General features: G+C 36.7%; 1 protein-coding gene across 1 annotated transcript in view; it reads left to right on the plus strand.

Moving 5' to 3' along the window:
• Positions 1 to 863: 863 nt before the first annotated feature.
• The window catches only part of LOC115211802 (F-actin-capping protein subunit alpha-2), a 48,237-nt gene continuing 33,772 nt past the window's right edge, over positions 864 to 15,328 (plus strand). The window contains exons 1-2 of the mRNA XM_029780505.2: positions 864 to 894; positions 1,402 to 1,493. Of these exons, the coding sequence (XP_029636365.2) occupies positions 879 to 894; positions 1,402 to 1,493 (108 nt within the window). The 5' untranslated portion in view covers positions 864 to 878. The remainder of the gene's footprint in view (positions 895 to 1,401; positions 1,494 to 15,328) is intronic.

The raw sequence follows: 15,328 nt of genomic DNA on the forward strand, positions 1-15,328 counted from the left end.
AGTACAGCAATGCGTCATATATCTCGGTCATACGAAAGAGAGGACCGAGATTCGTGGCGCATTGCTGTATCCAAGAAGACCCACCCATCACAACATAATTAATATCCTAAAATCAAGGTACCACGTAAAATGCCTTGGTGTGGATGCTAGCGCCACGTAAAATGTACCTAGGAAACTATGTAAAGTGTTTGATGTTAGGAAGATCCAGCTGTAGAAACCTAGCCAAAACACTCTATGGAACTTGGCGCGATCCCTGGCCTTGCCAGTTCCGGTCAAGCCGTCCAACTCATGCCAGCATGGAAACCGGACGTTAAATGTTGTTGTTGTTGATGATGATTTTACTGAGGTTGTCACTGAGAGATTCTGCCTATACCTTTTTTATATTACAAGTGGCTATGGGCTCTACCACACAGTGGGGTCTTATCTCTTTGATCACATGATTATCTTTCTCACAGATCTCATTGTAAAGTGTATTGGCTACAACATTGTTTCACCAGTAGATATTAATGTGATGACATTTTTGGACAACTTTGAATTATATCTTCATACACACACATATAGGTAAGTTTTCGGTAAAAGTCTATGACGTCATGAGTGTGTGTGACATTGGCCTTCGTCTGCTCGACAGAGCTGAACAGTCAAACACGTTCATTATACACACTCACGCATGACTGACGTCATGTACCAATACCAAAAAATTGCCTTTGCCTATGTATCTATGTGTGTGTGTGTAAAGTAGAAAAAAGGCTTTGTTTATAATAGTTGACTTTTCCCAAACAGGAAGTGACCTCACATTAATGTCAACTACACCCACTATATTTCAGCTACATTAATTTCTATTCTAAACATCCTACTCAGCAGAATTTACTTTTATTTTCATGCCAAATATTAAAAGTACTTTAAAAGAAATTGCTCTATCAGAAAAAAAAAAAAAATTAGCTCGCTTAGTCCACGTATCATTTTTAGTTGCAATTTTTGTTAATTATGACCCTCCCCTACAAACACTTACATACATATACACACCCATGAGTATGTAAATATGTGTGTTTGTGCCCATATGATGTGATGTTCAATTTTGTAAGGGATGATTTAAAGAAATCACAAAATTACAATAATTTCTTGAAATGCAACGCAGTCCCAAAGCCCGAAATAATTTATAATAAATATAGACCCGCTAAGCACAGGCACTCTTTTAGTTCAACATGCGCACACAACTCACAATGATGTACACACATTGACACATAGAGGCATACACAATAGCGTAGGCAAAAACCACCAATAATATTTATTATACATTTTTATTTATTTATAATTAGTATATATTTTACATTTTCTCAATACATATCTATAAATATAAAAAGTAGTAAATAATATTACTGATTAAATTTTTTTTAATTTTAGCTTTTTCCGCCCAGCATGCATCATTCCTTACTTTGCTAACATTCAAAATCAAAATGGCTGATTACGATGATCAGATCTCCGATGGCGAAAAGGTAACATCTTGTTGACATTTACTTTGTATTCTCATTTAGTAGTTGTCTTGATAAAGAATAAGAATTTTTATTATATTCGAATCTTTTACCCTAAATTTCCGGTTGTAACAGTATTTAGTTGCGTGTAATAGAAATCAATTGACATAGTCTTGGTGGATGGGATGTCACACATTCATATATATCAATATATATATATATATATATATGCACATGACTATTTAATATACACATGAAAAATAGACATATATATATATATATATATATATATATATATATATGTGTGTGTGTGTGTCTGTAATATGTACATTCTTATAATACACATACATAACACTTGACCATGTTTACTGTGCGACCCCTCCCTTCATCTTTTAAAAATATAATTATTCAGTTCGTTAATTCATATAATATCATATATATATATATAAGTATTTCAGTGGAATAACCAGTAACATTATTATTATTTCAGTGAATAATAGTTTGATGTTACTCTGTCTTCATTATATTTCCGCTCAACACCGCCCTCAATCAAATAATGATTAATTAATTCTATCAGGAACCACCTGAAGATTTTACCCTTCAACCTTCCTAATTTCTTAAAATTAATTTTTATTCGTTTTGTGCCTTATTTCACATTCTCATTCTTCGTCAAATGTCGTTAATGCACTTTGAAGAGGCATGAATGTCACAAGTTCCTATTTCACAGCATTAAAAAAAGAAGAATCTGGGCGTCTTCTTGGATGAAGAAAGCTTATTGGCAGTAGAAGTGGTAGCGTGTTTGCTGGTTGGCTGATTTGATGCTTTTACAATATTTCGTTAGCTTCGTACCCTATGGTTTTGAGTTCATATCCCATCAGAGTCAACTCATTGTTTAGATTCTGTTTGTCTCGAGTGATAAAAGTTATATAATAAAATCGATTCGAAAACGTCAGCTATGACTCCTCTCCCACCTAAAAATTGGTCGTGTGTTTCATCGAACGGCATCAATATATTTATTTGGCATTCTTTAACTGCAAAGAACAATCATCCTATGTAAAACCGAAAAAAATAAAATAGTTTACAAGGATAGACAACTAGATTCAATTATTATATCGCTTCCCTTTTAACAAATATGGCCTCTCTCCTTTTACTCAAAGTGGTTATATATATATATATATATATATTATATATATATATATATATATATAATAGGATGGTGAAGAGATTGACGTAAACAACCTGCACTTCGATTGTCAGTTTGTATTGTTTCCGTCAAAATATTTTGTAAACAATTCCTATAGCTTTGACTTTTAGAGGTTTTTTGTTGTTGGCTGCAAGAATGTCACCTACTGCGATTCGTCTCTATTCTGATATATATGCACACACATACATACATACACACACTATATATATATATATATACACATATATAAAATTCACTCGAGTTCTTCGTAATTTTTACATCCTGTATTAAAATTGAAAGATAATAATTCTCAAGAGTTGCAGCCCATATTAGACAAGCTATGGCGATTATTTATAGAAATTTGCTGGTGGCACTAAATATTGTAATACATTAAAAAATAATTTTTTAAATGTAGTGATTTATCAGTTCTTTTTCTTATAAGAGCTAATCAGAGTACAATATACTCCTGTATAGTAACTTGTTTATAAATCGAAACACTTCATTTTAAAATTATCCAAGTCACTAAGCATATTGCTTCTTTTTTTTTTTTGTCTAAAAGTGATATTTTATTAGCATTTTCTAACATCATGTTCGCTTAGCACCCACCTTCAAATTCAGTACCAACATTTTTAAATGTCTGCTGTATCTTCGGATATCCTTTGGCTCATCATAAATTTAAGTTGTCGATAGTTGTTGGGCAGTAGGTGTGCACAATGTTTCTGATCCATAAAGGTTTTTATATGATTGGTGCACGTGTGTGATTAGATAGTCAATTTCTTATGTAGATGCTTTCAGGAAACGTATACGAGGGCGATAAAAAGACGAGTCTTAAATGATGTTCAAAATCCGGTCACGTACTTTTCATCCATCGCCGCCGATAACTTCACCATTTTATAAGGAAAATTATAAGTTCCATCATCATAGCCACCATATTACTATCTATAAATACCGTTCCTAAAGGCGAGCCGACCATAGAGCCTTTACATATTTGCTAGAAATAGCAGACAAATCTCACTCATCTATACTGATTGTGCGAATAAAAAGGAAGGACATATATTAAACCTCAGATATTCGGTTTGGGGTGGGGAGAGCATCGGTAATATCTTAGATCACAAGACTGAATAGAACTGACCTGGAGCTTATGGGCAGCTACTTTTAATATGAAATCTAAACCGCTGGTACAAAGGTTTAAATTTGATGGAACTGAAAATGTATAGGATTCTATCGACCGAGCAATAATTTTATCGATCTTATAGGCATTGACAAATATAGTCGATTCCAACAGGTTTTGAATTTAGAAACTAGAATGAGTAGAACTTAAGAGAGAAAGAGAGAACGAAAAATACCGTTGTAAGGTATACCATTTGGCACTCTTTCAATAGTCATATAATTGTAACCAAAAGCTTTCCTTTTCGACAAAAACATTAAGTGAAATATCGGTTAAAGAATTTAGAAAACTATCGATAAGTTTTTGTTGTTATATTTAAATATAAAACAGAAAAGAGTTTGTTGACCCTAGTTGTAAAGGATAAAGAATCAATAAGTTTGCCACGCCCTCCGAAGGCATTTTGTTACTAATACGAAAATACGGAAATTGCTATTACTTGTATTGGCTTTTGTTCTACTTAGACATTGTTGTATTAATCGTTAGTGTTATTACTTGGAGAAAATATTTATTTGCAGAATTTTCTTTTTTTTTTTTTTTTTTGGATAGAGGCAAAATTCTTTTTATCTCTCTCTCAGACCACCATAGCACATACACACGCAGCTACGCAAACATTTATATACACACACACGCAGCTACGCAAACATTTATTATATACACACACACAGGCACAATGTTTTATTATCTGCGAGCTTTGTAATTTGATATGTCCGGTTGAAATTACATTCTCAAGGGATAGATAAAGAGAGAGGAAGCATGTAAGAATTTTGAACATTAATTTTGAAAACTTATGTATCCGGTAGGCGCAGGCGTAGTTGTGTGGTTGAGAAACGTACTTCCGAATCATGCTGTCTCAGGTTCAGTCACGCTACACATCTTTGGCAATTGTCTTCCACTTAACTTCAGGCCAATTAAGTCTTGTGTGTGAATTTGGTTGATAGAAACTGAATAAAAACTCGTGTCCAACGTCTATCTATCTATTTAGCTATGTATCTGTCTAGCTAGTCCCGTCTGTGTCCAGCCCTGTGTGTCTAATAAAGAAACATCTAGCCATCTACCTACCTATCTAGCTAGCTTTTTATCCAACCTACCTACGTGTCTGTCTATCTGTCTATATAAAATATACATAATAGATATATAAGCATGGTAAATTTAACCATTTCTCCGTAGACTGAAAAAAAAAAATCAATCTTAATCAATTTCAGAATCTCATCAGGTTCTCATCAAAGTGGTCTACATCACGTAACCAATCTCAGAATTAACTACCCTGTTGATATACGCAACAAATCTAGTAGCCTCACAGAACTGGAGCTTCTAATTTGCACACCATATTTAAGACTTTATATGTATGTATAATACACACACACATATATGTACACATAAGTGCAGGCGTGACTGTGTGGTAAGAAGCTTACTTCCCAATAACATGGCACTTGAGTAAGTGTCTACCACTATAGCCTCAGATCAACCAAAGCCTTGTGAGTGGATTTAGTAGATGGAAACTGAAAGAAACCTTTTGTATATATGTGTGTGTGTATTTATATATATATATATATACATATATATATTTGTGTGTCTGTCTCCATGCCATTGCTTGACAACCAATGCTGGTGTGTTATGTCCACATAACTTAGTGGTTCAGGAAGAGAAACCAATAGAATAAGTACTAGGCTTACAAAAAATAAGTCCTGGGGTCAATTTCTTCAACTAAAACCCTTTAAGGCAGTGCTCCAGCACGGCTGCTGTCAAATGACTGCAACAAGTAAAAGTATATATATATATATATGTATACACACACACACATATAATGTGGACTTCCCTGCCCACCCACCTTTTCTGACTCTCTAGTCCTATTCTCCCTCTTCAGCTGGAGAAGCTATGTATCTTCTCTTCAGCAAGGCACTTCTTTCTGTCTTTCTATCATACATTCACCTTCTTCAATACTACACCCTTACTTAATTGAAGGAGTCTTATCTTGTGAGATACTTGATAGTGTCACTAGTGCTGGTGTCACAAAACAAAGCACCCAGTATATTCTGTAAAGTTGTTGGCATTAGGAAGGGCATCCAACCAGTGACACCAAATCACAGCAATTATGTTAACTTGTCCAAGGTGCTTTGCCATGGGACCGAACCCCAAACCATATGGTTGGGAAGCAAATTTTTTAACTGCACGGTCACCCTGTACCTCACAGCCACATCTGTGCTATGTATGATAGATTTTCTGACATGTTTCATGGTCTTATCAGCTTTCAACTAGAGACTGGGTCTTTAGGTTTCTGTGCACTACTTTTGGGCAGTAATAACTCCTTCATTTCCTCTCCTTAATTACAGTTAGCCAGTGTATTAAACACAGATGACTTGGTGGAACAGGTTGTGGGACAACTGGCCGAGAGGTCACTAGTATCTTGCCTCTTCCAGCAACCATTGCATCCATGTCCATCCACTTGCCTTAAATGGTTTAAATCAATTACATATACATAATATGATGGTAAAAACTGTATGTGAAGCTTAAAATTGACATACAGTTCAAGTGGTTTTGATGGCTCCAGCAGGTTGATATGTTCAACATATATAAAGTCAGACTGTTTGAGTGCTGCTTGAATGACCCAATGGTTGAAAGGGCTTACTAATCACTGTTTAGGTAAAGTTGTGTGTGTGTTGATTTATATATGAGCACAAGCATGACTTTGTGCTAAGAAGTTTGCATTCTAACCATATGATCTTGGCTTCAGTTCCACTGCATGGTACCTTGGGTGAGTATGGTACCAGCGGTGAGCTGACAGAAACGTTAGCATGCCGGACGAAATGCGTAGCCGTATTTCGTCTGCTGTTACGTTCTGAGTTCAAATTCTACCAAGGTTGACTTTGCCCTTCATCCTTTCGGAGTCGATAAATTAAGTACCAGTTACGCACTGGGATCTATGTAATCGACTTAATCCATTTGTCTGTCCTTGTTTAGCCCCTATAGGGTAGTAAAGAAATTGGTACCTTGGGTGAGTGTCTTCTACTATAGCCCCAGGACAACCAAAGCCTTCAGAGTGGATTTGGTGGTCACAAACTGAAAGAAACCTGTCATGTGTGTACATATATATATTTACATATATAATTTGTGTGTGTTTTACTGTTTCCTTGCTTTGACTTCATGTGATTGCTGTCAAGGAATATCACTATCTTCCATGAAAACATGTCTGGTCATGAGGAATATTACCTTACATGGAAGCAGCTGAGGGTTAGCAACAGGAATGATATCCAGCTGTAGAAAATCCACCCCAACAAATTCTGTTAGACCCATACTTGCATGGGTTGCACAATTAAACAACAATGGTTTTAAATATTATTTCCTATTGACTCTGAGCTGTCTCAGATCTAACCTGTAATGAACACTCTGTTTTAACAATGAGTAACCATGTATTCAGTTACTACCTGCTGTTAATTTGGCTGAAACATTCCACTGGCACATGCACAATTTAGATCTTAGATTAAATGGATGTGATACTGTGCAACAAGCCATGCTAGTTGAAGTACAGGTGCAATCTATCTGTTGGGCTTTCACATTGTTTCCATTTACCCAATTTCACTCATAAAATTCGGGGTGACCTGTAAATTCAAACTTTGTATGAACTTTAAATATTTTGGACACCACTAAGTTATAAAATTATAGACACAGTACTTCATCTTTATGATGTATATTCTAAGGTAAATCGGCTTGGTGAATGCTGCTCCTCTTAATTCCAGCAATGAATTGCACCATTTCATGGTACCTATAAATTTTTACATGAACTGGTTTCTTGGCCACCAATTTTCTAAAGCCCCAGGGAAGTTTAAAAGCCAGTGCTTATCTCTGGCTTCATGGCATTAAGCAAATGATGATAATTATTCTAATCTTGATTTGAATGCTAATCTTTAAAGGCAACATTCCGAGAAAATCTCATTGGACCATACTTCTGTGAGTTGACTTTTTGTATGTATTAATCTATTTCTCTAATTTAACCCTTTAGAAATTAAATGACCGTATCTGACCCAAATATTCCACCTTTTTCTATGTTCAAAGTAGCTAAATTCTGCCTTTCACATCTACTCTGCTATGTCATTTTAAAAATAAGCAATCACATCATCAAAACCTCAAAGCTATGAAATAATGGAAGATTAATTCTAGACAGTGTGAATAATTAAGCATTACATTTAACTGTGTAACCTGAATGCTAAAAGGTTAATGCAATTAAGCTGTCAATTTCACAGCCATATCATGTTTAAAACACCTATTCTCATCCAATCATTGAGATTATGCAACATGAAGCCTAGTTAGTATTTAGATGGATTACTGCTTGTGAAACCTAGGTATTGTAAGCAAAACTTTTAATGGCAGTGCCCCAGTATGGCTACTGCCTCTGGCTGAAAAAATAAAAGAATGAAGAATTTGGGTTACTAATACTGTGTTTTGCTTGTGTGTTTAACTTTATCACTGAAGTCTACTATTTCAGTGGAATTACCAACAGGCTTATCATATTCAACTGTAGTTGAGAGAAAAATTATCCTCTGTTATTTTGTTAAAAATAGGTGCAGGTGTGACTGTGTGGTTAAGAAGCTTGCTTCCCAACCACTTGGTTCTGGGTTCAGTCCAACCGTGTGGCACTTTGGGCATCCTCTGCTATGGCCCCAGGCTGACCAGAGCCATGCAAGTGGATTAGGTAGGTGTAAATTGAAAAACACCTACTGTATATATGCGTGCGTGTGTGTGTTTTGTCTTCTTGTCTCGATATCATGTGATAGTTGCAAACGAGTGTCACCACCATACAGTAGTATCCTTCATTTCCAATTTTATGTGAAAACATGTCCAGCCATGGGAAAAATTTACCTTATTTGGGAACAGGTGAGGGTTGGTGACAGGAAGGACATTAAGCCATAGAAAATCTACCTCAACAATTTCCAGCCAACCTATGCAGTGATGTAAAAGTAGTCTTAATGTTGATGATGATGGGTTTGTCAAAAAGAAATGGGTGGAATAAAGGTTTTCATTGACTATTCTGAAATATATGTGGCTCTGGTTGATCTGAGCTGTTATCATTATCATCATTGTTTAGCATCTGTCTTCCATGCTGGCATGTATTGGACAGTTTGACAGGAGCCTGCACTAAACTTCTGTGTTGGTTTTGGCATGGTTTTTACAGCTGCATGCCTTTCCTAACACCAAGCACCAGTAGAGTGGACAGAGTGCTTTTTACATGGCATAAGCACAGGTAAGGTCAGTTTTGTTATGGTTTTTACAGCTGGATGCCCTTCCAAACGCTAACCACTTTACAGTGTGGACTGGATGCTTTTTACATGGTACCAACACTGATAGGTTCACCAAGTAACTTGCAAGACAAAGATCTTTTGAGAGGAATGTGACAGGGGCATTGGGAGAGAAAGACAAAGTTCAACTGAGAGGATCTTGTGTCAGATGATGAAAAGTTCAAGTGTGATAGAGTGGGTCAATGCAAACTTAAAAGAGGTATTCTCATAACTGTAATGATTTGGTTTTATTAAAATTACTACAATTTGACCTAAGGAGCATCAGTTGTGGCGTGCAAGAGAGACGTTTGTGCTGGTATGGTCATGTAGCGAGAATGGATGAAGATAGTTGTGTGAAAAAGTGCCACACCCTAGCGGTTGAGGGAACCTGTGGAAGAGGTAGACCCAGGAAAACCTGGGACGAGGTGGTGAAGCACGACCTTTGAACTTTAGGTCTCACCAAGGAAATGACTAGAGACCGAGACCTTTGGAAGTATGCTGTGCGTAGGAAGGCCCAGCAGGACAAGTGAGACCATAACCCGTGGCCTCTACCTGGGACGTAGCCAGTCCACTTACACATACCTTTCCTTCTTGTGACACAAACCCTACTTGTGAAGACCTGTTGAGGCAAGTGAAAATTGAAATCGATCAACATCAATGGAAATTGTAGCTGTGATACCAGTGCCGGTGGCACATAAGAGAACCGTCCGAACGTGGCCGTTGCCAGCGCCGCCCTGACTGGCCTCCGTGCCGGTGGCACATAAAAAGCACCATCCGATTGTGGCCGTTGCCAGTCTTGTCTGGCCCCCGTGCCGGTGGCACGTAAAAAGCACCATCCAATCCTGGCCGTTTGCCAGCCTCGTCTGGCACCTGTGCAGGTGGCACATAAAAAGCACCCACTACACTCACAGAGTGGTTGGCGTTAGGAAGGGCATCCAGCTGTAGAAAGACTGCCAGATCAGACTGGGCCTGGCGCAGCCTACTGGCTCCCCAGACCCCAGTTGAACCGTCCAACCCATGCTAGCATGGAAAACGGACGTTAAACGATGATGATGATGATGTTCTAACACCTTATATTGATATAAAATATTAACATTCTGCATTATCAGTTTACTTGTTTCAGTCATTTGACTGAAGCCATGTTGGGGCACTGCTTTGGAGGGTTCAGTCTAACAAGTCAACTTTAATACTTATTTTTTCTTTAACCCTTTAGCATTTAAACTGGCCATGTCTGACCCAAATATCCTACTTACTTATGTGCAGACTGGCCTGATCTGGTATGTCACACCTATCCTACAATGTCATTCTAAGGAAAGTTACATCATCCAAATCTCGAAGCTACAAGATAATGCACGATTAATTCAAAATAACACGAATAAATAAGCATTACATTTGACAGTAATATGATCACTAAAGGGTTAAAGTCTGGTACTTGTTCTGTCAGTCTCTTTCATCAAACTGCTAAGTTATTGGCAACATAAACAATCCAGCACAGAATTTCAAACAGTTGGAGGGAACAAATAAAGACACATATGCATATATGCAGAGATATAAATATGTATTTATAATATAATAAATGACTGTATGAAAAGAAGCTTGCTTCCCAACCACTTGGTTCCAGGTTCAGTCCCACTGCAAGGCACCTTGGCCAAGTGTCTTCTGCTATAGCCTCAAGCCAACCAAAGATTTGTGGGTGTATTTGGTAGACAGAAACTGAAAGAAGCCTGTTGTGTGTGTACATTGCATGCCTTTGTGTCTGTGTTTGTCCCCCATCACTGCTTGACAACCGGTGTTGGTGTGTTTAGCAAAAGAGACTGATAGAATAAGTATTAGGCTTAAAAATAAGCCCCAGGATTGATTTGTTCAACTAAAACCCCTCAAGGCGGTGCTGCAGCAGGGCTGCAGTCAAATGACTGAAGCAAGAAAATAAAAAAAAAGAATATGTATATATAAAATATAGGGTAGTGATTTTTTTTTTTTTAGAAAATTCACTACCAGTGGCCCAGCATGTATAAAAAGTCAATAGACAACATTATCTCAATATGTACATTTAAACAGGCAGTTTTTACATGCTAGAAGAAGTAGTCAAAATGACCAAAACCACATTTAAAAGCAATCTTCAAATGGAATGCAAAATACAAACTTTCACCTTGTTTTTTAATCTGGTCAGACCTAGGTTTCAAAATTTTTTTAGCAAATGAAATAATTTGCTAGGCGAAATTTCTCATCAGTGACTGCGCCATAACACTAACATATAATTAAGAAACGAATAACGTGTCCCATCGTTATGCATTATCATTTTTCAAATTCACCGCGCAAGTGCAGTTTCAGTTGGCTTGCATGGTGAATTTGAAAAATTATAATGTATAACGATGAGACACATGTTATTCGTCTCTTAATTATATGTTAGTGTTATAGCGCAGTCACTGATGAGAAATTTTGCCTAGCAAATTATTTGATTTGCTAAAAAATTTTTTAAATTTAGATCTGACCAGATTAAAATAACAAGGTAAAAGTTTTTATTTTCCATTCTTTTTGATGATTGCTCTTAAATGTGGTTTTGGTCATTTTGACTACTAGCATATAAAAACTGCCCATTGAAGGCAGTTTTCTTTTTTGTTTAAATGTACACTATTTTATATTGAGTATATATATATGAACTTCCATACACTTTCTGACCTGGAGTTAAAGTGGACACTAACTCAAGGTAGGACTAAACCCAAAACCACATAGTTACAGAGAGAGATTCTAAACTACAGAGCCATACCTTGAAGTACAACTATTCTTGAATGAAGCTCTGTCACTAGTTTAAATATACATCATGCACAAGTAGGTAAAATATTTTAAGTACTCTCCCACAACGTTTCTAGTTTGGTTATAGCAAGTTGAAGAGTCCAAGTGTTTGGGAAATTTGATGGTTTTCATATAAAGAGCTATTGATATGTCACTGAATTTCCTAAATGCCGTATGTCATTCAATCTACTTAAGATTTAAAACTATGCATTATGATCCAGTGCAATGTGTATGTGTGTCATATTAAGATTTACTTTTCCTTGCTTGCATGAATCGGACAAACTAAGTTGAGGCAGATTTTCTATAGCTGGATGCTCATCCTGCTGCCAACCCATACCTATTTCCAAACAAGGTAACATTTTACCCTAATTTGGACATATTTACATGGGACATTGCTAACAAACAGGAGTACTTGTATGATAGATGTTAGTATGCAATTAGCATGCAATGTCAAAACAAAGAGGTAGAAATATATACATGAAGTGGTTGGCATTTGGTTGGGCATCCAGCTGTAAAAACCATGCCAAAACTGACCTAATCTGTGCTGGTGCCACATAAAAAGCACTCGGCTCACTCTGCAAGGTGGTTGGTGTTAGGAAGGGCATCCAGCTGCAAAAAAAAACATACCAAAATGGACAGAGGTATGATGTAGGCCTGTCCAGCTCCTGTCAACCTGTCCAACCCAGCATGGAAGGTGGACATTAAATGATGATGAAGAAAGGCATTTGGCCATAGAAAATTAAACCTCAGCAAATTCCATCTGACCCATGCAAGCTTGGAAAAGTGGATGTTAAAATGATGATATATATAATCACACATAAATACAATTGCTGTTTTTCAGTTGACACATCACTCAAGAAGTTGGGTTGAGGCTATAGTAGAAGACACTTGCTCAAGGTGCCCCCACCTCCCACCCTATGTGTGTATGTGTATTTTAGACTGTGTTGTCCAATGCAATATGGTTTGTGAATCTTTAGTCTGTTTCAGCCATTGGACTGCAGCTATGCTAGGACGCTACCATGAAGGGTTTTAGTTGAATGAATTGATCCCTGTACATTTTTAAAACCTGGTGCTTGTGCTATTGGTCCCTTTGGTTGAACTGCTAAACAAACCAACACTGGCCATCAAAAAGTGATGGGGAACAAAGACACACACATTGACATACACTTATGTATAAATATGATTTGATTCTTTGAGTTTCCACCTACCAAATCCACTGACATAGCTTTGGTCTGCCCAGAGCTATAGTGGGATTGAATTCAGAACCATCTGGTCGGGAAGTGAACTTCTTACTTCACCATCATTCCTGCAATGTTTTAAACTGCTGCACATGAAATAACTTGTTTGATCTGTTCGTCATGGATGTAAGACCATCAGTTAAATCCCTGCCAATATAGTCCCCTCTGTCAGTACACATACAATCTCTTTACCTCTTTTAATAAAACATACTAACAAAGTATATTTCATTTTCATTTGCCAAAGCAGACATTGAAGACCGATGAAGTCATCAGACTCATTGGATTCTGTTGACCTGTCCAACAGGTACCAGCAGAAAAGATAAGATGTTAAATGATGATGATATTAAAGCTGCACTTGTGCATTTTTCAATTAGCCTTGTATTACTCAAATTAATTTCTAACTTATAGACACAGGTATGGCTATGTTGTTATGAAGCTTGCTTCTCAATCATGGATTTGGGTTCAGTTCCATTCTATTGCACAGTACCTTGGGCAAGTGTCTGCTATAGCCTTAGCCAACCAAAGCTGTGTGAATGGATTTGGTAGGTGGAAACTTAAAGAAGTCTGTTGTGCGTGCATGTGTGTTTATGTGTACCCTTGTTTTGATATTATGTGATGATTGTAAGTGAGCATCGCCATCATACAAGTGATATCATTCATTTCCCGTCTTCTGTGAAAGCATATCTGGCCATGGGTTAATATTACCTTGCCTGGAAACAGGTGAGGGTTGGTGAAATGATGGACATATGTTAATAGAAAATCTGCTTCAACAAATTCTGTTTATTCCATGCAAGCATGGAAAAGTGGACATTAAAATGAGGATGAGACTGCTAGTCAAAACGTCTCGGTGAGACATATATACCCACAACTTCAGAAGTTTCTTTCCACCATTGTTTTAAGGATCACTCAGCATACTTCAACACATACAGTGGTTTATTATGTGGGATTGTGTGGCAATCTTATGTGTTGTAACTCCATAGTGCAGTTTGTTCTTGTTGGTGCATAGACCCTGGTTGTAGCTAACCTGTGAAGATGAAAGACATGTTCTCTCTCTTCTTTCTCACTTAACCATGAAATAAAAATTGACCCAATTGCACCATGTCCTAGGTATAGTAGGAAAAGCCTAAACCAGTGATTCCCAACATGGAGCATGGGATCCAAATTTTTTTCTTTTTTTTTTTATAGTGGGACGTGGAATTGTGAAAATCTTTTTTTGTTTTCTTAGTCGATAATGTACTTCTTTTTTATACTCAATACTTAATAAAAAAAAAGGCTACCAGTAGATTCTTTCATATTAAATAATTGTGATAAAATATTAAAAATAAAGTCGTTTTTTCTCAACTGATGGTGGGCATTTCCCTGGAAAGTTACAGTGGGGTCTAGGGGAAAATAGGTTCAGAAATGTAATCTCTACATTTAATTCCCATTAAAGCGCTAATGAACACACATGTAGAAAAAGAACATAAATATACAAAATAGAAAACTGATCACATTGCAACATTGTAGTCGAGTGTGTTTATGACTCCTTGTTAATGGTGACCCCTGTAACTGGAATTTGCTTTCATTTTTAATTGAAAAAAAAAAAAAAATGGTGATGAAATGAGTGTGATGAGCCCATAACTTCATCTGGTAAATGAACAAAACCTAGATTCTTTACAGTTGAGGAAATTGTTAATGATATTTATTCTTTGGATGATGAATTTACACTTACAAAAACAATGAGAGTGATTCAGACATTCAAACTAGTGAAAATGATGAGGAAAGTAGCAATTTCAGTGAACAAATACAGTAGTTAAAAGACAAGCCTATCATTGTTATTCTCCTGAATCTTTTTGTGATTTTGTCATTTGTTTGCTTGCCATGAATAAATATGGTATTTGAGAGATAGGCCTATTATTGTTATTCTTCTGAATTTTTTTTTTTGCGATTCTGTCAGCTAGTTTGCCTGTAATTATTATTCTTGAGCTGTGTATGCAACTATTTTTCTTTTACTGAGGAGCCCATATTGAGGTTAAAGTTAGACACAGGGGCCCAGGTCAGAGATGGTTAAGAAAGGCCTAGTTGCCCTAGACAACATTTGGTCTTGGAAGGTGAAGGGATGGTAATTGATTGCTATTAAAAAAATGTCATTCCTCTGCTGTTTGGATTCTGCTATAACCATGACACTAGTGTGTCTGGCTCTGTGGTTAAGAACTGTGCTTTGCAAC

Source organism: Octopus sinensis, linkage group LG5 (assembly GCF_006345805.1).
Source record: "Octopus sinensis linkage group LG5, ASM634580v1, whole genome shotgun sequence".
Lineage (NCBI taxonomy): Eukaryota > Metazoa > Mollusca > Cephalopoda > Octopoda > Octopodidae > Octopus > Octopus sinensis.